General features: G+C 41.6%; 1 protein-coding gene across 2 annotated transcripts; it reads left to right on the top strand.

Moving 5' to 3' along the window:
- Positions 1 to 186: 186 nt before the first annotated feature.
- LOC147003890 (vomeronasal type-1 receptor 54) lies at positions 187 to 23,039 on the top strand. 2 transcript variants are annotated; one of them, XM_085839618.1, is made up of 2 exons: positions 187 to 370; positions 19,962 to 23,039. In XM_085839618.1, exon 2 carries the CDS (start codon positions 20,821 to 20,823, stop codon positions 21,766 to 21,768), a length of 948 nt encoding a protein of 315 aa, XP_085695744.1. In that variant the 5' UTR covers positions 187 to 370; positions 19,962 to 20,820; the 3' UTR covers positions 21,769 to 23,039. The 2 variants fall into 2 exon arrangements, with proteins under 2 accessions (XP_085695744.1, XP_085695745.1); XM_085839619.1 differs by lacking the exon at positions 187 to 370 and adding an exon at positions 17,869 to 17,931.
- Positions 23,040 to 26,377: the final 3,338 nt, after the last annotated feature.

Genomic DNA, 26,377 nt, shown 5'->3' with positions numbered 1-26,377 from the left:
AAGAGTCACACATCTTAAAGAGAGTCATTAGGAAGAATAAAATTGGTCCCAATTAAGTCTAAGGAGTAAAGTGAGAAAAGTTAGTGTTGTCCATATGACATAAACTTTCTGATCCCTCCCACAGGTGTGGCAAGGCAACTCAAAGTTGTCCTCAGCCCTCTACAGATGACTTTCATCAAGGACAGAGTGAGTACGATCAATGGGGAGGTAGGATGCTCCACTGGGATGCCATGCTTCAGTGCTCCCCAGCAGGAACTTGTCATCCTCAACAGACATGAAAGCTGAAAGCTGTAGAGATGTGTTAAAGACTCCTTTAGCCTAAGCAGGACCTCCCCAGTCACAGAGACGCCCCGATTCCATGTCCAGCTGGGTAAGTGCCCTGCACCCAAGTGCAAAATCAGGGGATGGTCAGGTCCCAGGCAGGATGAGGGAATAGGAGCTGGCGCTGCAGAAAAGTTTTCAGGATCTATAGAGGAGATACTGAGATCTGTTGGCCCCCCACCATAAGGGACTATGTTCTACATGGGTAAAGTGCATGTTTTCGTTTTAGGATATTTCCTGAAACCTCTAAAAATTAGTTAACTTCCCGTTGGAATCATCAAAGTTTCTTATTTACATTTTGTTTTAATTAAATGACTCAAAATGAATAACTCCATCATTGCTCCTTGTATGATAGAATAAATTGTAGTGATTTAGAACTATTTGTGAAAAAAATAAATTTCAACATTATAAGCAAAACTTTTATAAAAAATTTTTTGTTCCCATTATAAAAATTGATGTTTTCATTTCATAGCACCATTAAAATCCTTCCTTTTACTTTTGTTATATTTTTGACTGAAACAAAACTATTGATGATGTATGCCACTTCTGTATTTTGAGTAATAAAAACAATTCCAGTGTGTTTATAAGGCAATGTCCTTGTTGTGCCAGCATCATCTAGTAGGGGACAACTTCCCATTACTTCAAGGTTCCCACCAATATTTTCTCCTGAAATGATTTTATCCAGATTCAATTTCAGAAATAACACACTAACTCCCTTGGCTCATATTTTTGTGCACTACACATGTTCTGTGAGGAGACCTTCCTGAGGAGGTTCCTAGAAATTAATTACACAGTGAACACAGTGATAGTTTCCCCTCCTGGTGTCTAAAGAACCAGGATCCACATTCCAAGAGCTTAAGAGAAAGTCTGTGTCCATCAATTCTTCCATTGCTCGAGTCAGAGAAGGTCGGTCAAGCTGCATCCTGCCCTGCTCTGTGCTTAGCTCTCAGATTTTCTCTGTCTATATATTTTCATAAACCCATCAGACCAGGCAAACAGGAGCACATGTCTTTCTTCCTGCTGACATGCATGTACAGAGAGCGGGTCTTGGCTGAAGTTTCCTCACTGAGCTGAAAAGGCAAGCAGAGTCTGCTGCATGCTGTGGCCTCCCAGGCTGACAGCTGGGTCAGAGCTGAGTCTTCTCTGCAGCCAGCTGAGTCTGTATTTCAAAAGTGCACTTAAGTTTGCCGTGTTACTGTGTAGGTGCTAAAGTATTGTTCGACATCCTAGCTGAAAGTCTGTATGCAAGAGGTACCCACAATGGTTTTAGTTTTTTAAAAAAGACGACAGAGATTAATTCTCAGTGTAATTTTCAGAAATAGTCATCATTTTCTAGCCTAGATGTTCCCAGGCATCTGCCATAGCAGTCCCTCAGTTCCTGTACCTCTCTGGCCACAGCACTGACACCTGCTTGCTGGTGACTTTCTTTCCTGATGCACCAGCATCTCTCCAAGTCTTACTAGTTTTCCAGATAGAAATGTGCAACAAAGAGAGCACACTGTTCAGTTCCACCTCATCCCGATCCCATGTGCAGGTAGAAGTGTTTCCACAACCAAACCTCTGTGTCAAACTCACATTAGCTCAGAGTGGGTGAGGGGGATGAGGATATGGTAAAGGTGAACTGTGTGGTAGTGAGAACACAATTCACTGATCTATGAACATGAGAGCAGACAGGTACCAATCCACCCTAACATAAACCATGAGCTTCAAACACCCTCTCCACACCAGGACATGGGCAGGATGACTTCATATTGAGGAGGAGGAAACAGAAATGTCTGTCCTTCCTACTTCTCCCTGGATCAGTACACACACAGGGACATAAGCACAATTCTGCAGGGCATCTAGAGAGGGGTTTCCTTCTCCCACTGCACTCTCTATCTCCCTCCAGATCACAAGTTCAGTTCATTGTCCTGAGCACTTGTCATCTGTGTGGGGCTCATTTGGTGATGCCAGGCACTACAGGGTTCTCTCTGATTGCAGTAACTGCAGAATGGCACTGTGAACTTGGACAAGAATGGCTTCCTTGAACTCTGCAGTTCAGGGCAAGCTAACTCTACAATCCTGCAGGGGATATTCCTAGAGCTGACTTTAATAAAAGAGGGCTCTGGTTTTTCTTGGTCACTTCTTCCTCTTTGACTATATCATTTCCCTGATCAAACGGTTTTGCCCTCTGACTCTCATGTGGGACCAACTTTCCCAAGCCTATGTCATCTCTTCTGTGACTTATTGCTTAATAGATAGAGTGTCAGGTATCTATGAATCAACCTGTGTTCTCCTCTTCCTCCTCCTCCCCCTCCTCCTCCTGTTCCTCCTCCTCCTCTTCCTTCTCTCTCTCTCTTCCCCTCCTCCTTCTCCTGGTCCTCCTCCTCCATCTTCTTTTCATTTTCTGCCTGTTTTGTTTTGTTTTGTTTTGTTTTGTTTTGTTTTGTTTTGTTTTGTTTTGTTTCTGACTTTGCTGAAATGTAAATGGAGGTAATCAAACACATGTATTATAAAAGAACATGGTAATCCAATGTGAATCACTCAGTAAAACTTTGGTAAAACTTATTTAAAGCTCTACTAGTACACAGAACTCACAGTCTACTAATCTTGTAAACATTTAACTTTCCCTAATGATGCTATAGCATTTTATTTTAGAAAAAAAAACCCTCCATTTAATCTTTTTTAGATTTATTTGTTTATTTTTTAATTTTCTTTCTTTTTTTCCTTTTGTAGGATATTCTCTTTATTTACATTTCAAAAGTTATACCCTTTCCAGGTCTCCCCTCTGGAACCCCATATCCTATCACCCCTCCCTCTGCCTCTCCACCACCCACCCACCCACTCCCACCTTTCCACCCTGGCATTCCCTTACAATGGGACATTGAACCCTCTCAGGCCCAAGGACTGATCCTCCCTCTTATGACCAACAAGGCCATCCTCTGCCACAAATTTACCCAAAATTTAAATACTCTACAAAAAAAAATACTCTACACTTTATCTCCATACTTCGTCCTATGAGTATTTTGTTCTCCCTTCTAAGAAACACTGGAGCATCCACACTTTGGTCTTCCCTTCTATTTTGTTTCATATGATCTGTGAATTGTATCTTGGGTATTTGAACTTTTGGGCCAATATCCACTTATCAGTGAGTGGTAATGTGTGTTTTGTGACTGGGTCACCCCACTCAGGATGATATTTTCAAGTTCCAACCATTTGCCTGTAAATTTCATAGAGCACCCTCATAGAAGGGAGAGGGGGGGAAGATAGGGGTTTCTGGAGGGGAGACTGGGAAAGGGGATAACATTTGAAATGTAAATAAATAAAATATCCAACAAAATTTTTTAAATGCATAAAATTTAAGAAGAGAGAGAGAGAGAGAGAGAGAGAGAGAGAGAGAGAGAGAGAGAGAGAGAGAGAGAGAGCCAGTGGCCAATGGCTAGGCAGGCAGACTGAGGCAGGACCTTTAGATTTGCTCAGGCTAAGAACTGAGAGAAAGACAATCACCATGATTCAGAGGGAGACGGATCAGATTTATTACTGCAGAAGGAAAATCATCCGAAATGTAGGTGAGAAGGAATGTGGCCCCCCGAAAGGGCTTCCCAGAGGTGTCTTGGGCAGCATAGACTAGGGAGCCGCCCAGAAAGAGCCAGGGCAACAAAGATAAAATATAGAGTTAGTAGGCTTTAAAGAAGTATTACAGGAGGAAAATGTGTGCTAGCTGTGGGGAGGGTTAGAATTGCCCAGCCTTTGAGCTAGCAAAGGCATTTTAAAGTAACTGGTGTGTGTGTGTGTGTGTGTGTGTGTGTGTGTGTGTGTGTGTGTGCATGTGTGTGTGTGTGTGCATGTGTGTGTGTGTGTGTGTGTGTGTGTCTTTCATGCACTGATCCAAATTGCTCCTGGGCAGATGTGCATGTGCAACCTTCCAGGAGCCAAAAAGGACTAGCCAATCCTGCTACAGGATGGCATGCAACATGGTGGGGGAGAACTCCTTTTTAAAATTATTTAGAGATTCTTGGATGGAACACACACACACATAATTGATCTGTAAGTCTAGGAGGAGAGGAGAAGTAGTTTCTCAGCTACAGAGGAGAGTCACATGGTTCCTGAGCAAGCCAGGAAATTAGAACAAAAGAACAGAGTCATCAGAGAGAGCCTCAGGTCAGAGACAGTGGGAGCCTCTGCTGTGAAAAATGGCTGTCTGGTTCCCTGAACAGGTGCTAGGAGGAAGGCAATGAGAAGCAGACAATAAAAGCTGCCTGCCCCCAGCCAACAGATAAATAAAGGATAGAGATTTATGAAATTGATTTTTAATTCTTTTTAAGGATAGAAGAGAGTATATTAGTAATGGTTTAAATGTTCTCAAGTATACAGAGATATTAAGCTCCACAGAAGGAAGAAGTAGGGGATATTGACTGAAAAAAAAATGCTTTAGAGATATTTATGTCTTACCAGGGCAAACTCTCAAAATCTTTGAACATGCTTCACATGGGATTTCTGGGACTGTTTAGCCTGTTATGACAAAAATAGAGCCTGGAAATAGCCTTATACAGTAAGTAGATATAGATAGTAAATATTGAGGCTTTTGATTCTTAAAATTTTGATTGAAAAGCAGAGAAAGGAAGTCTTGCCTATTTCAGACAGTAGAAACTTAGGCCTTGAAAATTATATAAAGAGAAAGAGGCATACTACAATATGTACCAACAGAGATATTAATCTCCATAGTAGGGAGGATTTAAGTATACATAGATGTATAAAATATTGAGGCATTTGATCTTTAATTATAGGTTGAAAAGCAGGAGGAGGTAAAGAAGCACTGTCTCACTGGCTAATGTTTGTTTAGATTGCTTTAACTGCTTTGAATTGCTTTAATTATCAAAATGTGGGTTATTTGCTTGGTGGTTATATTAAAATTCCTCTAGGAATTCCTTTAGTGATTTCTGGTTACTGGACCAAGAACATGCTATTTTTGGAGAGAGGCTTTTCATTTGTGTTGACAGGAAAGGTGAAAAGGCTTTGGACCCCTTCCAAAGTGATATGGGTCAGATATGGCAGGGGAAGACCCCCTGGAAATCTTGAAAAACTCAAGAAAATCTAACATGACAGATAACTTGATTGGCTGCTTCCGCGACATGGAAACAGGCCAGTAACTGGCTTAAATATAAAAATGTCTCAGTGGCTCAGGGTTGGCACCAGCACAGGGCCACCTTGGGCACAAACTTGGCGGACAGCCCCACAGTCCCCAGAGGTCTCTCCACTCCCCAGTCCCCCTAGCACACCCATTATCTGAGGATCACTAGTGAATGGAATAAAACATCTGTTCCAACACAACCAGGAGTGCCTGGGGCCAGCAGAAAAACAGTAGCCCCACCCAGACAGTGGCTTGGGTTCCTCTGGGTAAGCACTGGTCTGCCTTGGTTTCCAAAACAGCGGACAACGTCGCAGTCCCAAGAAGAGGTATCACTTCCAGGCCCTCTAACACATCCTAGTGTGACCCAGAAGCTTGGTCACACTAGGATCTCAGGGTCTCAGAGGAAGCTTGACTGAAAAGAACTCTGATACACCCAGAATCTCAGGATCACAGAGAAAGCTGGACTCTGAGGAGTTCTGACTCAACTGCGATTACAGGAAGAGTGGACTCTAATCAGATATATCAAGGGCAGGGAGCTCTTGGGGGAATCAGATGGCGGGAGGCAAACTTAAAAACAGAAGCAACAAAACCCAAGGTTACTTGGCACCTTCAGAACCAAACTCTCCAAACTTAGCAAGTACTGGATGAAATATCACACCAGAAAGGCAAGATATGGATCCAAAGTCACTTCTCATGTTAATGATGGAGGATTATAAGGGCATAAATAACTCCCTTAAAGAAATACAGGAGAACACAGCTAGACAGGTAGAAGTCCTTAAAGAGGACATACAAAAATCCCTTAAAGAATTACAGGAAAACACATCCAAACAGGTGAAGGAATTGAACAAAACCATCCAGGATCTAAAAATGGAAGAAGAAACAATAAAGAAATCACAAAGGGAGACAACTCTGGAAATAGAAAATCTAAGACAGAAGTCAGGAGTCATAGATGCAAGCATCACCAACAAAATACAAGATACCGTAGAAAATATTGACACAACAATCAAAGAAAATGCAAAATACAAAAAGCTCCTAACCCAAAACATCCAGAAAATCCAGGACAGAACAAGAAGACCAAACCTAAGGATAATAGGTATAGGCAAGACAGATTTCCAACTTAAAGAGCCAGTAAATATCTTCAATAAAATAGAAGAAAACTTCCCCAACCTAAAGAGATGTCCATGAACATACAAGAAGCCTACAGAACTCCAAATAGTTTGAACCAGAAAAGAAATTCCTCCCATCACATAATAATCAAAATACCAAATGCACAAAACAAAGAAAGAATATTAAAAGAAGTAAGGGAAAAAGGTCAAGTAACATATAAAGGCAGACCTATTATAATTACACCAGATTTCTCACCAAAGACTGTGAAAGCCAGAAAGTCCTGGGCAGATGAAATACAGACACAAAGAGAACACAAATGCCAGCCCAGAGTACTATACCCAGCAAAACTCTCAATTACTATACATGGAGAAACCAAGCTATTCCATGACAAAACCAAATTTATACAATATCTTTCCAAAAATCCAGCCCTTCAAAACAAGGACAGAACCTACACCCTAGAAAAAGCAAGAAAGTAATCTTTCAACAAACCTAAAAGAAGATAACCACATGAACAGAATTCCAACTCTAACAACAAAAATAACAGGAAGCAACAATGACTTTTCCTAAATATCTCTTAATATCAATGCACTCAATTCCCCGATAAAAAGACACAGACTAACAGACTTGCTACGTAAACAGGACCCAACATGTTGCTGCTTACAAGAAACCCAGCTCAGTGACAAAGACAGACAACTGCCTCAGAGTAAAAGTCAGGAAAATAATTTTCCAAGCAAATGGCCCCAAGAAAAAAGCTGGAGTAGCCATTGTAATATTATTGAATAAAAAATATTATGAAATTCCTAGGCAAATGGATGGACCTGGAGGACATCATCCTGAGTGAGTTTGAGTTCACAAAAGAACTCACATGATATGTACTCACTGATAAGTGAATATTAGCCCAGAAACTTAGAATACCCAAGATATAAGATACAATTTGTGAAACACAAGAAGCTGGTGAAGAACAAAGACCAAGGTGTGGATACTTTGCTTGTTCTTGGAGTTGGGAGCAAGGCAGCTATGGAAGGAGCTACAGAGACAGAGTTTGGAGCTGAGACGAAAGGATGGACCATCTAGAGACTGCCATACCCGGGGATCTACCCCATAGTCAGCCTCCAAACGCTGACACCATTGCATACACTAGCAAGATTTTGCTGAAAGGACCCTAATATATCTGTCTCTTGTGAGACTATTCCCAGAGCCTAGCAAACACAGAAGTGGATGCTCACAATCAGCTATTGGATGGATCACAGGGCCCCCAATGGAGAACCTGGAGGAAGTACCCAGGGAGCTGGGGGATCTGCAACCCTATAGGTGGAACAACAATATGAACTAACCAGTACCCCCTCCCATCCAGAGCTTCTGTCTCTAGCTGCATATGTATCAGAAGATGGCCTGGTTGGCCATTAGTGGAAAGAGAGGCCCATTGGTCGTGCAGACCTTATATATCTCAGTACAGGGGAAAGCCAGGGCCAAGAGGTGGGAGTGGGTGGGTGGGGCATTGGGTGTGAGAGGGTAAGGGGAACTTTTGGGATAGCACTAGAAATGTAAATGAAATAAATACCTAATAATAATTTTTAAAAAATCTTTCAACCTAAAGTTATCAAAAAAGATAAGGAGGGTCACTTCATATTCATCAAAGGTAAAATCTACCAAGTTGAACTCTCAATTCTGAACATCTATGCTCCAAATACAAGGGCATCCACATTCATTAAAGAAACTTTACTAAATCTCAAAGCACACATTGCACCACACACAATAATAGTGGGAGACTTCAACACCCCACTCTCATCAATGGACAGATCCTGGAAACAGAAACTAAACAGAGACACAGTGAAACTAAGAGAAGTTATGAAACAAATTGATTTGACAGTTATCTATAGAATATTTTATCCTAAAACAGAAGAATATAACTTCTTCTCAGACCTTATGGTACCTTCTCCAAAATAGACCATATAATCGGTCATAAAACAAGCCTCAACAGATACAAAAATATTGAAATAATCCTGTGCATCCTTTCAGATCACCACAGAATAAGGCTGATCTTCAATAACACCATAAATAATAGAAAGCCCACATACTTGTGGAAGCTGAACAACACTCTATTCAATGATAACTTGGTCAAAAAAAGAAATAAAGAAAGAAATTAAAGACTTTTTAGAGTTTGATGAAAATGAAGTCACAACATATCCAAACTTATGGGACACAATAAAAGCACTTCTAAGATTAAAACTCATAGGTATAAGTGTCTCCAAAAAGAAACTGGAGAGAGCCTATACTAGCAGCTTGACAGCACAACTGAAAGCTCTAGAACAAACAGGAAGCAACTTCACACAAAGAAGTAGTTGGCAGGAATTAATCAAACTCAGGGCTGAAATCAACCAAGTGGAAACAAAAAGAACTATGCAAAGAATCAACCAAACCACGAGGCAGTGGTGGCACATGCCTTTAATCCCAGCACTTGGGAGGCAGAGGCAGGTGGATTTCTGAGTTTAAGGCCAGCCTGGTCTACAAAGTGAGTTCCAGGACAACCAGGGCTATACAGAGAAACCCTGTCTCAAAAAAAAAAAAAAAATCAATCAAGGAGCTGGGGTTTTTTGTTTTTTTGTTTTTTTGGTTTTTGGTTTTTGGGTTGTTTTTTGTTTTTTTTTTTTTTGTTTGTTTGTTTTTGAGAAAATCAACAAGATAGATAAACCCTTAGCCAGACCAACTTGAGGGCAAAGGAACAGTATCCTAATTAACAAAATCAGGAATGAAAAGGGAAACATAACAACAGAACTTGAGGAAATCCAAAAAAATCATCAGATGCTATTACAAAAGCCTATACTCAACAAAACTGGAAAAACTGGATGCAATGGACAATTTTCTAGACAGATAACAAGTACCAAAGTTAAATCAGGATCACATTAATGATACAAACAATCCCATATCCCCTAAAGAAACAGAAACAGTCATTAATAGTCTCCAAACCAAAACAAAAAGAAAAAAAACAAAAAACAAAAAAACAGGATAGGTTTAGTGCTGAGTTCCAACAGACCTTCAAAGAACACCTAATTCCAATTCTCCTCAATCTATTCCACAAAATATAAATAGAAGGTACTCTACGCAATTTGTTCTATGAAGCCATACTTACTATGATACCTAAACCACACAAATATGCAACAAAAAAAGAGAACTTCAGACCAATTTCCTTATGAATATCTATGCAAAAATACTCTTAAAAAAATCCTCACAAACCGAATCCAAATACATCAAAAAATCATCCATCATGATCAGGTAGGCTTCATCCCAGGTATACAGAGATGGTTCAATATATTGAAATCCATCTACCTAATCCACTATATAAACAAATTCAAAGACAAAAAAAAACACATGATCATATCATTAGATGCTGAACATCAGCATCAGGTAGGCTTCATCCCAGGGATGCAGAGATGGTACAATATATTGAAATGCATCAACATAATCCACTATATAAACAAATTCAAAGACAAAAACCACATAATCATTTCATTAGATGCTGAGAACACAGTTGACAAAATCCAACACATGTTCATAAAAAAAATTCTTGGAAATACAGGAGTTCAAGGCCAATACCTAAACATAATAGAAGCAATATACACCAACCCAGTAGACAATATCAAACTAAATGGAGAGAAACTTGAAGCAATCCCACTAAAATCAGGGACTAAACAAGGCTGCCCACTTTCGCCCTACCTATTCAATATAGTACTTGAAGTCCTAGCCAGAGCAGCTAGACAACAAAAGGAGATCAAAGGAATACAAATTGGAAAGGAAGAAGACAAAATATCACTCTTTGCAGATGATATGATTATTCCCTAAAAAGTCCCACCAGAGGACTCCTAAACCTGATAAACATCTTCAGTGTAGTAGCTGGATATAAAATTAACTCAAACAAATCAGTGGCCTTTTTCTACACAAAGAATAGACAGGCTGAGAAAGAAATTAGGGAAACAAAACCCTTCACAATAGTCACAAATAATATAAAATACCTTGGTGTAACCCTAACTAAGGAAGTGAAAGATTTGTATAATAAGAACTTCAAGTCTCTGAAGAAAGAAATCGAAGAGGATCCCAGAAAATGGAAAAATCTCCTATGCTCATGAATTGGCAGGATTAATATAGTAAAAATGACTATCTTGTCAAAAGCAATCTGCAGATTCAATGCAATTCCCATCAAAATTTCAACTCAATTCTTCAGAGTTAGAAAGGGCAATTTGCAAATTCATCTGGAATGACAAAAAACCTAAGATAGCAAAAACTATTCTCAACAATAAAAGAACCTCTGGTGAAATCAACACGCCTGACTTCAAGCTATACTACAGAGCAATTGTGATAAAAACAGCATGGTACTGGTACAGTCACAGATAGGTAGATTAATGGAATAGAGTTGAAGACCCAAAAATGCCCATACACCTAGGTCACTTGATCTTTGACAAGCTAGCTAAATCCATCCAGTGGAAAAAAGAAAGCATTTTCAACAAATGGTGATGGCTCAACTGGTGGTTACCATGTAGAAGAATGTGAATTGATCCATTCTTATCTACTTGTGCAAAGTTCAAGTCCAAGTGGATCAAGGAACTCCACATAAAACAAGACACACTGGAAACTTATAGAGGAGAAAGTGGTGAAGACCCTTAAACATATGTGCACATGGGAAAATTTCTTGAACAGAACACCAATGGCTTGTGCTGTAAGATCAAGAATCGACAAATGGGACCTCATAAAATTGCAAAGCACACTGTCAATTTTTTCCTACCCCTGCCAACCTCTTTAAAGAATTTCTCATCACCCCTATTCAACAGGAAGAAACCATGGAGAGTCATCAGCCTGACCTCTTGGGTTTTGATGTCCGATTATGGTTACTTTACAAATTATAGATAGGTTGTCTTTTTTCCTTTATTTCCTTCAGGCTTTCTTTTTTCTTAGACATTTTCTTTATTTACTTTCCTGGCGAAATTTTATCCCCTTTCCTGGCACAAACCTCCTCCCCCAATTACCTCTTCCCTCCCCCTGCTCACCAACCCACCCACTCCTGCTTCCTGGCCCTGGCATTCCCCTACACTAGGGCATACAGCCTTCAAAGAAAAAGGGCACCTCCTCCCACTAATGACTAGATCATCCTCTGCTACATATGCAGCTGGAGCCAAGAGTCCTACCATGTGTACACTTTGGTTGGTGGTTTAGTCCCAGGGATCTCTGGGGGTACTGCTTATTTCATATTGTTGTTCCTCCTATGGGGCTACAAAACCCTTCAACTCCTTGGGTTCTTTCTCTAGCTTCTTCATTGTGGACCCTATGCTCAGTCCAATGGATGGCTGAGAGCATCCACTTCTGTATTTGTCATACACTGGCAGAGCCTTTCAGGAGACAGCTATGTCAGGCTCCTGTCAGCAAGCACTTTTTGGCATCTGCAATAGTGTCCTCGTTTGGTGATTTTATGAGATGGATCCCCAGGTGAGGCAGTCTCATGATGTTCATTCTTTCGGTCTGTGCTCCACACTTTGTCTCTGTAACTCCTTCCATGGCTATTTTGTTCCCCGTTCTAAGAAGGTTCAAAGTATTCATACTTTCGTCTTCCTTCTTCTTGAGTTTCCTGTGGTCTGTGAATTGTATCGTAGGTATTCTAAGCTACTTGGCTAATATCCACTTATCAGTGAGTGGAGACTATGTATGTTCTTTTGTGATTGGGTTACCTCACTCAAGATGATATCCACCAGATCCATCCATTTGTCTAAGGATTTCATAAATTCATTGTTTTTAATAGCTGAGTAGAACTCCATTGTGTTAATGTACCACATTTCCTGTATCCATTCCTCTGTTAAGGGACATCTGGGTTCTTTCCACTTTCTGGCTATCATAATTAAGGCTGCTATGAACATAGTAGAACATGTGTCCTTATTACATGTTGGAACATCTTCTAGATATATGCTCAGGATATAACTCTGGATCCTAAGGTCAAATTTTCTGGGGCCTATGTCAAATTTTCTGAGGAATCGCCAAACTGATTTTCACAGTGGTTGTACCAGCTTGCAATCCCACCAGGAATGGAGGAGTGTTTCTCTTTCTCCACATACTTTCCAGCATCTGCTGTCACCTGAGGTTTTTGATCTTAGCCATTCTGAATGGTGTGAGTTGGAATCTCAGGTTTGTTTTGATGATTAAAGATGTTGAGTATTTTTTAGGTGCTTCTCAGCCATTCGGTATTCCTCCGTTGAGAATTATTTGTTTAGCTCTGTACTCTCCATTTTTTGATAGGGTTATTTGGTTATCTGGAGTCCAACTTCTTGAGTTCTTTGTATATATTGACTATTAGCCCTCTATGAGATGTAGGACTAGTAAAAATCTTTTCCCAATCTGTTGGGTGCCATTTTGTCTTGTTAACAGACAGTGCCCTCTGCTTTACAGAAGCTTTGCAATTTTATGAGGTTTCATTTGTCAATTGTTGATCTTACAGCACAAGCCATTGGTGTTTTGTTCAGGGATGTTTCCCCTGTGCCCATGTGTTCAAGGCTCTTCCCCACTTTCTCCTCTATAAGTTTCAGTGTCTCTTGTTTTATGTGGAGTTCCTTGATCCACTTGGACATGAGCTTTTTACAAGAAGCTAAAAATGAATCCATTTCCCTTCTTCTTCATGGTAACCACCAGTTGAGCCATCACCAATTGTTGAAAATGCTTTCTTTTTTCCACTGGATGGATTTAGCTAGCTTGTCAAAGATCAAGTGTCCATTGTTGTGTGTGTTCATTTTTGGGTCTTCAATTCTATTCCATTCATTTACCTGTCTGTCACTGTACCAATACCATCCAGTTTTTTATCACAATTGCTCTGTATTACAGCTTTAGGTCTGGGATGATGATTCCACCAGAGGTTATTTTATTGTTGAGAATAGTTTTGCTATCCTAACTTTTTTGTTATTTCAGATGAATTGCAAATTGCTCTTTCTAACTCTGTGAAGAATTGAGTTGAAATTTTGATGGGGATTGCATTGAATCTGTAGGTTGCTTTCAGCAAGATGGCCATTTTTACTATATTAATCCTGCCAATTCATGGGCATGGGAGATCTTTCTATCTTCTGGGGTCTTCTTTGATTTCCTTCCATAGATTAAACCATCCCTGCATCCCTGGGATGAAGCCTACTTGACCATGATGGATGATAGTTTTAATGTGTTCTTGGATTCTGATTGTGTTGAGTATTTTTGCATTGGTATTCCTAAGGGAAGTTGGTCTGAAGTTCTCTTTCTTTGTTGGGTCTTTGTGTGGTTTAAGTATCAGAGTAATTGTGGCTTCATAAAATGAATTGGGTAGAGTACCTTCTATTTCTATTTTGTGAAATACTTTGATAAGTATTGGAATTAGGTCTTCTATGAAGGTCTGATAGAACTCTGCACTAAATCCATCTGGTCCTGGCCTTATTTTGGTTGGGAGACTATTAATGACTGCTTCTATTTCTTTAGGGAATATGGGAATGTTTAGATCGTTAATCTGATCCTCATTTAACTTTGTTCCCTGGTATCTGTCTAGAAAATTGTCTATTTCATCCAGGTTTTCCAGTTTTGTTGAGCATAGGCTTTTGTAGTAGGATCTGATGGTTTTGTGGATTTCTTCAGTTTCTCTTATTATGATTCCCTTTTCATTTCTGATTTTGGTAATTAGGAAACTGTTTCTGTGCCCTCTAGTTAATCTGGCTAAGGGTTTATCTATTTCGCTAATTTTCTCAAAGAACAAGCTTCTGGTTTGGTTGATTCTTTTTGTTTCCACTTGGTTGATTTCTGCTGTGAGTTTGACTATTTCTTGGAATCTATTCCTTATGGGTGAATTTGCGTCTTTTTGTTCTAGAGCTTTCAGTTGTGCTGTCAAGCTGCTAGCGTATGCTCTCTCCAGGTTTTGGTTTTTTGTTTTGTTTTGTTTTGTTTTGTTTTGTTTTGTTTTGTTTTGTTTTGTTTTGTTTTTTGAGGTACTCAGAACTATGAATTTCCCTCTTAACACTGCTTTCATTGTATCCCATAAGTTTGACTATGGTGTGGCTCCATTTTAAGTAAACTCCAAAGAGTCTTTAATTCTTTGTTTATTTTTTCCTTGACCATGTTATCTTTGAGAAGAGTGTTGTTCAGCTTCCACGTGTATGTAGGTTTTCTATTAATTATGTTGTTTTTGAAGATCATCCTTAGTCCTTGGTGACCTGTTAGGATGCATGGGGTTGTTTCAAACTTCTTGTATCTGTTGAGGCCTGTTTTGTGACTCATTATATAGTAGATTTGGGGGAAGGTACCATGAGATGCTGAGAAGAAAGTATATCCTTTTGTTTTAGGATAAAATATTCTATAGATATCTGTTAAATCCATTTGTTTCATAACTTCTATTAGTTTTACTGTGCCTCTGTTTAGTGTCTGTTTCCATGATCTGTCCATTGATGAGAGTGGGATGTTGAAGCCTCCCACTATTATTGTGTGCAGTGCAATGTGTGCTTTGAACTTTACTGAAGTTTCTTTAATGAATGTGGATGTCCTTGCATTTGGAGCATAGATGTTCAGAATTGAGAGTTCATTTTGGTAGATTTTACCTTAGATGAGCATGAAGTGGTCCTCATTATCTTTTTTGATAACTTTAGGTTGAAAGACTATTTTATTCAATATTAGAATAGCTACTCCAGTTTGTTTCTTCAGACCATTTGCTTGGAAAATTATTTTCCTGACTTTTACTCTGAGGTAGTGCCTGTCTTTGTCACTGAGTTAGGTTTCTTGGGTCCTATTTATATAACCAGTCTGCTAGTCTGTGTCTTTTTATTGGGGAATTGAGTCCATTGATATTAAGAGATATTAAGGAAAAGTCATTGTTGCTTCCTGTTATTTTTGTTGTTAGAGTTGGAATTCTGTTCATGTGACTATCTTCTTTTAGGTTTTATGAAAGATTACTTTCTTGCATTTCTAGGGTGTAGTTTCCCTCCTTCTGTTGGAGTTTTCCCTTTATTATCCTTTGAAGGGCTGGAATCATGGAAAGATATGGTGTGAATTTAATTTTGTCATGGAATACTTTGGTTTCTCCATGTATGGTAATTAAGAGTTTTGCTGGGTATAGTAGCCTGGACTGCCATTTGTGTTCTCTTAGGGTCTGTTGTCATCTGCCCAGGACATTCTGGCTTTCATAGTCTCTGGTGAGAAGTCTGTTGTAATAATGATAGGTCTGCCTTTATATGTTACTTGACCTTTTTCCCTTACTGCTTTTAATATTCTTTTTTTTTTGTTTTGTGCATTTGGTGTTTTGATTAGTATGTGATGGGAGGAATTTCTTTTCTGATCCAAACTATTTGGAGTTCTGTAGGCTTCTTGTATGTTCATGGGCATCCTTTTCTTTAGGTTGGCGAAGTTTTCTTCTGTAATTTTGTTGAAGATATTTACTGGCCCACTAATTTGGGAATCTTCACTTTCTTCTATACCTAATATCCTTAGGTTTGATCTTCTTGTTGTGTCCTGGATTTCCTGGATGTTTTGGGTAGGATCTTTTTGCATTTTGCATTTTCTTTGATTGTTGTGTCAATGTTTTCTTTGGTATCTTTTGCACCTGAGATTCTCTCTTCTACCACGTGTATTCTGTTGGTGATGCTTGCATCTATGGATCCTGACTTTATTCTCAGGTTTTCTATCTCCAGAGTTGTCTCCCTTTGTGAATTCTTTATTGTTTCTTCTTCCACTTTTAGATCCTGGATAGTTTTGTTCAATTCCTTCACCTGTTTGTATGTGTTTTCCTGTAATTCTTTAAGGGATTTTTGTGTTTCCTCTTTAAGGACTTCCACCTGTTTAGCTGTGTTCTCCTGTATTTCTTTAAGGGAGTTATTTATGTCCTTCTTAGTGTCCTCCATCATTATCATGAGAAGTGATTTTAGATCTGAGTCTTGCTTTTCTGTTGTGATGGTCTATTCAGGACTTGTTAAGTTGGGAGAGTTGTGTTCTGATAATGCCAAGTAACCTTGGTTTCTGTTGCTTCTGTTCTTATGCTTGCCTCCTGCCACCTGATTATCTCAAGTATTCCCTTTATATATCTGATTGGAGCCTGTCATTCTGGTAATCCTGATTTATTCAGAACTTCTCAGAAACCAGCTTTCTCTGTGATCCTATGATTCCGGGCTCCTATGATCCTGAGATTCAAAGTGTGTCAGAGTTCTTGGGAGTCAAGTTGCCTCTGAGACTTTGAGATCCTGGTGTGACCAAGCTCCTGGGATCCTACGATCCTAAGATCCTAAAATCCCGGGCGTGCTAGAGAACCTGGGAGTGGTACCTCCTCTGGGGTCTGTGGAACTGTCCACTGAGTTTTGCCCAAGGTAGACTGGTGCTGATCAGAAGGAACCCGAGCCACTGGTCAGGCAGGGTTCCTGTGTCCCTGGATCCATCTGGTCTCAGTCACTCCTGGTGGTGTTGGAACAGATGTTGTGTTCTACTCACTAGTGATCCTAAGATCCTGGGCCACTAGAATGCCTGGGAATGGATACTCCTCTGGGGACCATGGGACTATCTGCTGAGTTTGTGTCCAAGTGATAGGTTGAAATTTTAAGGGATAAAATGGTCATAATTTTGAACAGGGAGGAAATAGATAGGATGAGTTACTAATTTTATTCTTGAACAAAGCATTGTGTAGCCATAACCTTAAATTGGTAAAAATCTTTGTAATTGATGTAAAATTGAAGTTATAATTTCTTACATTGGTACAGAATTTAATATTGATATAGGATTAGGGTCTCCACTGGTACAAATCTGTATATTGATACAAAATTTGAAATTAACTTTGTTATTCTTAGATAGGCATTGTGCCTATGCAACTCATTTAAGTCCTTCTAAAAGCTGCTATTACAAACTGTTTAGGATGATTAAGTAATACAAGTTAAGGGACAGAGTAAACTCATGGTTATTTTAGATTTTGATTTAACTATAATAAAGTGTTTTTAATTTACTCAAATAGAAATGGCTAAGATTAGTTAAGGTCTAACAGTTTAGATATACTTTACATACATACTTTTCAAAAACATTAGAAATTCATAGAATGTGATATTTAATATTATTACAATATTAAGGATCATTTGACAAGAAGGCAAGTCTGCTCCTGTCAGCTTCCCCCATTCTCCTCCAAAGAAGATATTGAGATTCAAAAACATCAGTTTCTCTAATAAAAAATTAAATACAGTTGCTCTAGTAATGGCAAGGGACAAAAATTGCCCTATTCAAAAAGGACAAACAGATTTGAGGTTGTTGACTGTTAAGCTCTGCCAAGACAGAGTAAGCTACTCCTTTATATTACTGCTTTATTTCAGGATCTTCCAGATGGCTCTGGGCCAGAAGGTTGAAGACAGATGCTCTGTCATTTTGAGGAATAGGGAATTTTCCAGGTAGTCAACTGTCTCTACAATTTGTTTACGTTTTGGAAGCTATGTTTTTGTGCTTCCTAAATACCTGGGTAATATTTAATTCATTCTCAGATTTCTGATGGGGTTGTGTGGGTCTGGGTACCAGAGGTTTTCCATGGAGATCTCTGTCTAGGCCTGGTGCGAGGGTTCCAGCGAGGGGAAGTGAGTGCAGGCAGGGAGTCTCTGCGGTGCCTTCCAGATGGCTCAATAACTCTGAGAGGTTCTGAACTGAGTTGGGTCAGGCCGGGCCCCACAAGAAGCCAACTATCCAGTAAGGAGTGTGTCAGGAACTCAGGTGGCTCTTTGGGAGAGAAGATCTCTTCCCAAGTGTTACATACAGATCTTGGAACAAAAGACTCAGAGGAAGTAGTTCTCACACATCTTTAATTCCCTGGATCGATTTATATACAGTACTAGGGGTGATTCAGGGTTCAACAGCAGGTACCTCTCATTGGGCTTGTACTGAGAGTTTGGGGGAACCTTATTTGCATGTGGGAATGATTGGTGCTGGTTTCTATGTGACTGATAACCACACGTCTCTCCTGTGGAGGCTGTGGGGGTAGTAACTTCAACAGGAGCCAGGGGTCCAGGAGACATGATCGAACACCTTCTGTCCCATGTAGGTGGAAATTACCATGCACTGTGTGTCCCACTGGGGTTCAAGACCTAAGCTCGACTGGAGACCAAGCTGTCTGTGCCTAGCCTGTTGCCCCACAGGGTTGAAGACGAGTTATGATCTCACAATTGAACTTAAGCTATTTACCATTAAAGAAGGTGTTCTAGGTGTAAAAGATGGTTTTCAGATGATAATACAAGTTGAAATCAAACATGACTTAGGTACAGAATTGTAACTAATTAAGTTAGAATAGATGATAGAATACTTTATCTAAATTGTCAAGTATGATGGACTGGATGTTAATTGTATATCGTACTTTGTAATATACATAATTGTTATAGTTATGTTCAATTTATGTCTGAGAAAAGGTAAGATGTTTGTTCAGGATTGGATCCAATGCTTTGTCTTAAACCAGCCCTCAAAATCGGAAATCTGCTTGTCCAATCACTTAAGGTCCTTATCCCCAATTGGTTTTTGATCTATCAATAAAGAGCCAATGACCAGTGACTGGGCAGGAAGACTGAGGCAAGATCTTTAGATTTGCTCAGGCTAAGAACTGAGAGAAAGGAAGTGAGACAATCACCATGATTCAGAGGTAGACGGATCAGATTTATTGCTGCAGAAGGAAAATCATCTGGAATGTAGGTGAGAAGGAATGTGGCTCCCAAAGGGGTTACCCAGAAGTGTCTTGGGCAGCAGAGACTAGGGATCCACCTAGGAGGAACCAGAAAACAAAGATAAAATATAGAATTAGAGGGCATTAAGCCAGTAGTATAGGAGGGAAATATGTGCTAGATGTGGGGAGGATTAGAATTGCCCAGTCTTTGAGCGAGCCAAGGCATTTTAAAATAACTGGTGTGTGTGTGTGTGTGTGTGTGTGTGTGTGTGTGTGTGTGTGTGTGTCTTTCAATCACAAATCCGTATTGCTCCTGAATGGGTGCATGAATGTGACCTGCTGAGAACACGACCCACCAAGAGCCAAAGTGCTGTAGCTAACTCCTGCTACAAGATCTTTTGGTGTACATCTGAGGCTTGGGTTGCCTGAGTGTGAGAAATATCACTTCTTCCTCAAGGATGTATGGAATCATAGATAGCTGTGCAGCCCATCTTTCAGAATGGGTTGCATAATTCTTCTTTCACTAAAGCCTTAAAATGGGAATAGCCCTGAACCTATTGTAATTATAAAAAATTACAAAATTTAGACCATGTTCCCACCAGTCTCTGATAACTGGCTGCTTCCCACAGAGGCCTTTGTTCTACTGTGATATCAGCACACATCTCAGATGCAGTTACAAGGTGGAATTCACAGAAAACACCTGAAATGTTCCCAGAAAGGGATTGGAAAGGAATTGCTCAGGGATTCTACTGCCTTCGTATTTAATCTTCTCTATTTCAGGCTGGGACAGAACGGATCGGTTGTTGTTAAAACTGCATTAACTTTCCCAAGTCATAAACATAAGGAATCTCACAGGAATAAAGCCAGCAGCAGACACTTCTACAGAGTTCACCCTGTGCAGAAAACACCTCAGGCTTGGTATGTGGACTTCATCTTCCTTTACATGGAGAGGATCCCTGACACAGGCCACAACTGTCCATATGTTGTAGAGGAAATGATTGCAGCTCAGCCTCGAGTGCTCAGGGTCACACGCAGAAGAAATGGCAGATGATGGGTAGGAAGTGAAACAGTCTGGATTCCCACACATCAGTGATCCCTGCAGAGCCACACAAAGGGCACTAGGTCTGCTGTAAATGAGCACAAACAAAGATAGACTGGAATAAACTGGCTCTGGGCTTGTTTAAGCCAGGGAGAGTGTTTCATGTATGGGTCTCATTTCTACTTTCTTGCAATCTTTATTGAACTTCACCAAAAACTGTAGAGCTGCTATGTGCCTGACAATCAAGATCATACAGATGAAAGACAGCTAAGACATTGCTTTTTCCTCAGGAAATCTCAAATGTGAATCAATAGGAAAAGAAATATTTCCATGACATATGGCAGTTTTAATATGTAAGAAAGATTATGTACAGATAGGGCTCATGACTATTGGAACAGCAGAAAGAGTGGACATGGCTTCTGGACACCTTGAAGTGGAGGCGATATTAAGTGGAATAATGCTGAACTGAAGAACACTGATAAGTCTTCCTGAGAGTAGTGGAGCTGTCATTGTCTGAAGTTGGTGAGCAAGGCTGATCTGGAGTAAGGAATCTTCTTGCTGTTCTCCCTGCACAGTTCCCACCTGCTTCTCTGTCTTAAAATGAATAAAATTAATAGACTGTCCCATAACACTGAGATAAGAAATGCTATTTATTCTGGAGTTGGCATTGGGATCTCAGGCAACAGCTTCCTTCTTCTCTTCCACATCCTCAAGTACATTCGTGGGCAGAGGTCCAGACCTATTGACCTGCCCATTGGTCTCTTGTCCCTAATCCACCTGCTGATGCTGATAGTCATGAGTTTAGTAGCTACGGACATCTTTATGCCATGGGGGAGATGGGGTGACACCACATGCAAATGTGTTATATCCTTGTACAGGCTTTGTAGGAGTCTCTCTCTTTGTGCCACCAGCCTGCTCAGCATCCTCCAGGCTGTCACCCTCAGTCCCAGAAACCCCTGCCTAGAAAAACTCAAGCATAAATCTCCACACTACATGCTAGGTTGTCTTCTTTCCCTGAGTGTCTTCTATACGTTCATTAGCAGTCCCCTTGCCACATACATAACAGCGAAGTCTAATTTGACCTCACCTAGCTTTACATATATCACTACATCGTGCTCTCTGGCACCCATGAGTTACTCTTTCCATCTCACAGTTTTTATACTGTTGACCTCCAGGGATGTCATCTTTGTAGGTCTCATGCTCCTCTCCAGTGGGTACATGGTGACTTTCCTAGGCAGACATAAAAAGCAATCCCAATTTCTCCACAGCACCAGCCTTTCCCTCAAACCATCTGCAGAAAAAAGAGCCATGAGGACCATTCTGTGCCTCATGAGCTTCTTTGTGCTGATGTACACCTTGGACAGCATTGTCTCCTACATAAGAAGTATCGATGATGGTCAGATAATTTATTGTGTCCACATTTTCACAGCCCATGGCTATGCCACAGTCAGTCCTTTTTTGATCCTCAGTACTGAAAAATATATCATCAGCATTTTCAGATCCACATTTGGAAGGATGGTAACCATCATATTACTCAGGAATAGGTAAGTTCCTTTAAGATCAGCCAGGGCATCAGAGTTAAGCATTAAAGAGGAGTTTGTATGAGCTTCAGTGAAGAAAAGAGCTGTCGTTTTGTTGTTGCTAAACCTATTTATTGTCAAATGTGTGATGGTATACAGAAAAAAAAAAAAAAACATGCCAGATATGTAAGTGTTCTGTACTTCTCAGTGTATCTTTGGGGGAAATGTAAAGTGACTATTATTTGTCATGGCCTGAACTATCCATAGCAATTTATGACAACTTGTGGTAGTCTTCATTTATTCAATTTCCTCAGTTACCTCTGTTCTTGCCAAGGTATGTATGTAAACACTTATTAATATAATTATCAAATAACCAGAAAATCTCATATACTTCCCTTCTCTCTCTGTTTCAATCTCTCTCTCTCTCTCTCTCTCTCTCTCTCTCTCTCTCTCTCTCTCTCTCTCTCTCTCTCTCACACACACACACACACACACACACGAGCATGACAGAGAAAGAGAGTGAAATACAGAGAGACAGAGACAGAGAAATAGAGAGGGAGACAGACAGACAGAGGCTGACAAAAATAGTTTCAATGTATAAAGCAGTCCTAAGGACGGATAAACAAAGCACAGGACCCCTACACTGGACTGTTATTCAGCTTTAAAAGAGAAGGGGATTCTGCACACAGTACCACATGGATGAGCATGAAGCTGCCATGCTGACTGACATGAGAGTCATGCAGAACGGAGTCTGTGTGGATGACTTGGAGCATGAAGACCTTAGAGACTCTCATGGGAAGAAACAAAAGCAGACTGCAGTGCTCAGCTCAGGTAGGAAGGCCATGGTGGTGTACTGGGGGGAGGCCAGATGTTGTGCATGAGGCAGATGGTGGCAAAAATGTACTTGACTCCAAGCAGTAGGCTCAAGATGGGAAATGCTTGTGTGTAGCTTCATCATAATAAAAATGTGTTCAGTTACTGCAACCCAGCAGTGAAGACTATTCTCCCTGAAATACGAAAGTAGAAAAGGGGCTGGAGAGACGGCTCAGGGGTAAAGAGAACTGGCTGCCTTTGCAGAAGACCCATATTCAATTCCCAGCACCCACATAAAGGCTCACAGCTGTCTGTAACTACAATCCAAAGGGACCTAACAGTTTCTGTTCTCTGCAGGCACCAGATGTGGATTCATACACACAAATAAAAAATAAATAAAATGATTAAAATAAAATAATTTTAAAAGCAAAAAGGATTCAAAGTGTCAAAATGTATTTTTTAAAGAAACAATCCTATTTAATCACTGAACCCTCTGGCATTCATCAGTAGTTCTGAGAAAGTGTTATAAACAAGTGTTTGGTCCTCAGAATAAACTAACACAATCCAAAAGAGAAAAAAAATAGTAGTATTGCCTACTAGAAAATCTGATGGAGACATTTTTTCAACTGAAGTTTCCTTTTTCAGTTTGACTATTAGACTATATTTGATTTTTTTTAAATGAAAAATAATAAAAACAAGAGAGAGAAAGAAAGAGGGAGGGAGGGGGAGAGGGAGAGGGAGAGGGGGAGGGGGAGGGGGAGGGAGAGGGAGAGAGAGAGAGAGAGAGAGAGAGAGAGAGAGAGAGAGAGAGAGAGAGAGAGAGAGAGAGAGATTTTCTCAAAGAACCAGATCTTAGTTTTGTTGATTCTTTGTATAGTTCTTTCTGTTTCTACTTGGTTGATTTCAGCCCTGAGTTTGATTATTTCCTGCCTTCTATTCCTCTGGGGTATATTTACTTCTTTTTGTTCTAGAGGTTTCAGGTGTGCTGTCAAGCTGCTAGTGTATGCTCTCTATAGGGTTTTTTTGGAGACACTCAGAGCTATGAGGTTTCCTCTTAGAACTGCTTTCACTGTGTCCCATAAGTTTGGGTATGTTGTGACTTTATTGTCATTAAATTCTAAACAGTCTTTAATTTCTTTATTTCTTCCTTGACCAAGTTATCATTGAGTGGGGTGTTGTTCAGCTTCCATGTGAATGTGGGCTTTCTGTTGTTTTTGTTGTTATTGAAGACAAGCCTTAATCCAGTGATCTGATAGGATGCATGGGATTATTTCAATCTTCTTGTATCTGTTGAGGTCTGTTTTGTGACCAATTATATGATTATTTTGAAAAAGATCATATAATGAGGTGCTGAGAAGAAGGTACATTCTTTTGTTTTAGGATAAAATGTTCTATAGGAGCCGGAGGACAGAGACCTGCCCTGCAGAGAGTGCCATCTTGGCTCCGGGACTCCGCCGAACTTAGTCTACAGGTTAGAGTGAGGACCACAGAGGCAGACAGCTTCTGGGACAGGCGGGAGCCACAGAGCCGCTGAGGCAGCACCCTTTAGGGGCCGCAGACTTCCGGCACCCTCCCAGCCGGAGGACAGAGACCTGCCCTGCAGAGAGCGCCATCTTGGCTCCGGGACTCCGCCGAACTTAGTCTACAGGTTAGAGTGAGGACCACAGAGGCAGACAGCTTCTGGGACAGGCGGGAGCCACAGAGCCGCTGAGGCAGCACCCTTTTGGGGCCGCAGACATCCGGCACCCTCCCAGCCGGAGGACAGTGACCTGCCCTGCAGGGAGCGCCATCTTGGCTCCGGGACTCCGCCGAGCTTAGTCTCTACAGGTCAGAGTGGGGACCACGGGGGCAGACGGCTTCTGGGACAGGCAGGAGCCACAGAGCCGCTGAGGCAGCACCCTTTAGGGGCCGCAGACTTCCGGCACCCTCCCAGCCGGAGGACAGAGACCTGCCCTGCAGAGAGCGCCATCTTGGCTCCGGGACTCCGCCGAACTTAGTCTACAGGTTAGAGTGAGGACCACAGAGGCAGACAGCTTCTGGGACAGGCGGGAGCCACAGAGCCGCTGAGGCAGCACCCTTTAGGGGCCGCAGACTTCCGGCACCCTCCCAGCCGGAGGACAGAGACCTGCCCTGCAGAGAGCGCCATCTTGGCTCCGGGACTCCGCCGAACTTAGTCTACAGGTTAGAGTGAGGACCACAGAGGCAGACAGCTTCTGGGACAGGCGGGAGCCACAGAGCCGCTGAGGCAGCACCCTTTTGGGGCCGCAGACATCCGGCACCCTCCCAGCCGGAGGACAGTGACCTGCCCTGCAGGGAGCGCCATCTTGGCTCCGGGACTCCGCCGAGCTTAGTCTCTACAGGTCAGAGTGGGGACCACGGGGGCAGACGGCTTCTGGGACAGGCAGGAGCCACAGAGCCGCTGAGGCAGCACCCTTTAGGGGCCACAGACTTCCGGCACCCTCCCAGCCGGAGGACAGAGACCTGCCCTGCAGAGAGCGCCATCTTGGCTCCGGGACTCCGCCGAACTTAGTCTACAGGTTAGAGTGAGGACCACAGAGGCAGACAGCTTCTGGGACAGGCGGGAGCCACAGAGCCGCTGAGGCAGCACCCTTTTGGGGCCGCAGACATCCGGCACCCTCCCAGCCGGAGGACAGTGACCTGCCCTGCAGGGAGCGCCATCTTGGCTCCGGGACTCCGCCGAGCTTAGTCTCTACAGGTCAGAGTGGGGACCACGGGGGCAGACGGCTTCTGGGACAGGCGGGAGCCACAGAGCTGCTGAGGCAGCACCCTTTAGGGGCCGCAGACATCCGGCACCCTCCCAGTCGGAGGACAGTGACCTGCCCTGCAGGGAGCGCCATCTTGGCTCCGGGACTCCGCCGAACTTAGTCTGTACAGGTCAGAGTGAGGACCACAGAGGCAGACAGCTTCTGGGACAGGCGGGAGCCACAGAACTGCTGAGGCAGCACCCTTTTGGGGCCGCAGACATCCGACACCCTCCCAGCCGGAGAACAGTGACCTGCCCTGCAGGGAGCGCCATCTTGGCTCCGGGACTCCGCCGAACTTAGTCTGTACAGGTCTGCTGACAGAGGATACTCAGAATCCCCAGAAGAACAACCTCTGAACAGAGACAACTATAACAACTCCAGAGATTACCAGATGGCGAGAGGTAAAGGTAAGAATCTTACTAACAGAAACCAAGACCACTCACCATCATCAGGACCCAGCACTCCCACTTCGCCCAGTCCAGGGCACCCCAACACACCTGAAAAACTAGACCTGGATTTAAAAGCATATCTCATGATGATGGTAGAGGACATCAAGAAGGACTTTAAAGAACTACAGGAGAACATGGCTAAAGAGTTACAAGTCCTTAAAGAAAAACAGGAAAACACAACCAAACTGGTAGAAGTCCTTAAAGAGAAACAGGAAAACACATCCAATCAGATGATGGAAATGAACAAAACTATACTAGACCTAAAAAGGGAAGTAGACACAATAAAGAAAACCCAAAATGAGGCAACACTGGAGATAGAAACCCTAGGAAAGAAATCTGGAACCATAGATGCAAGCATCAGCAACAGAATACAAGAGATGGAAGAGAGAATCTCAGGTGCAGAAGATTCCATAGAGAACATGGGCACAACAATCAAGGAAAATGGAAAATGCAAAAAGATCCTAACTCAAAACATCCAGGAAATACAGGACACAATGAGAAGACCAAACCTACGGATAATAGGAGTGGATGAGAATGAAGATTTTCAACTCAAAGGACCAGCAAACATCTTCAACAAAATTATAGAAGAAAACTTCCCAACTCTAAAGAA

This window comes from Mus caroli, unplaced genomic scaffold (genome assembly GCF_978045245.1).
Source record: "Mus caroli unplaced genomic scaffold, Mus_caroli_1 scaffold_7, whole genome shotgun sequence".
Taxonomy (NCBI): Eukaryota; Metazoa; Chordata; class Mammalia; order Rodentia; family Muridae; genus Mus; species Mus caroli.
The sequence above is the reverse complement of the archived record's forward strand: the minus strand, read 5'-3'. Positions and strand labels throughout refer to the sequence as shown.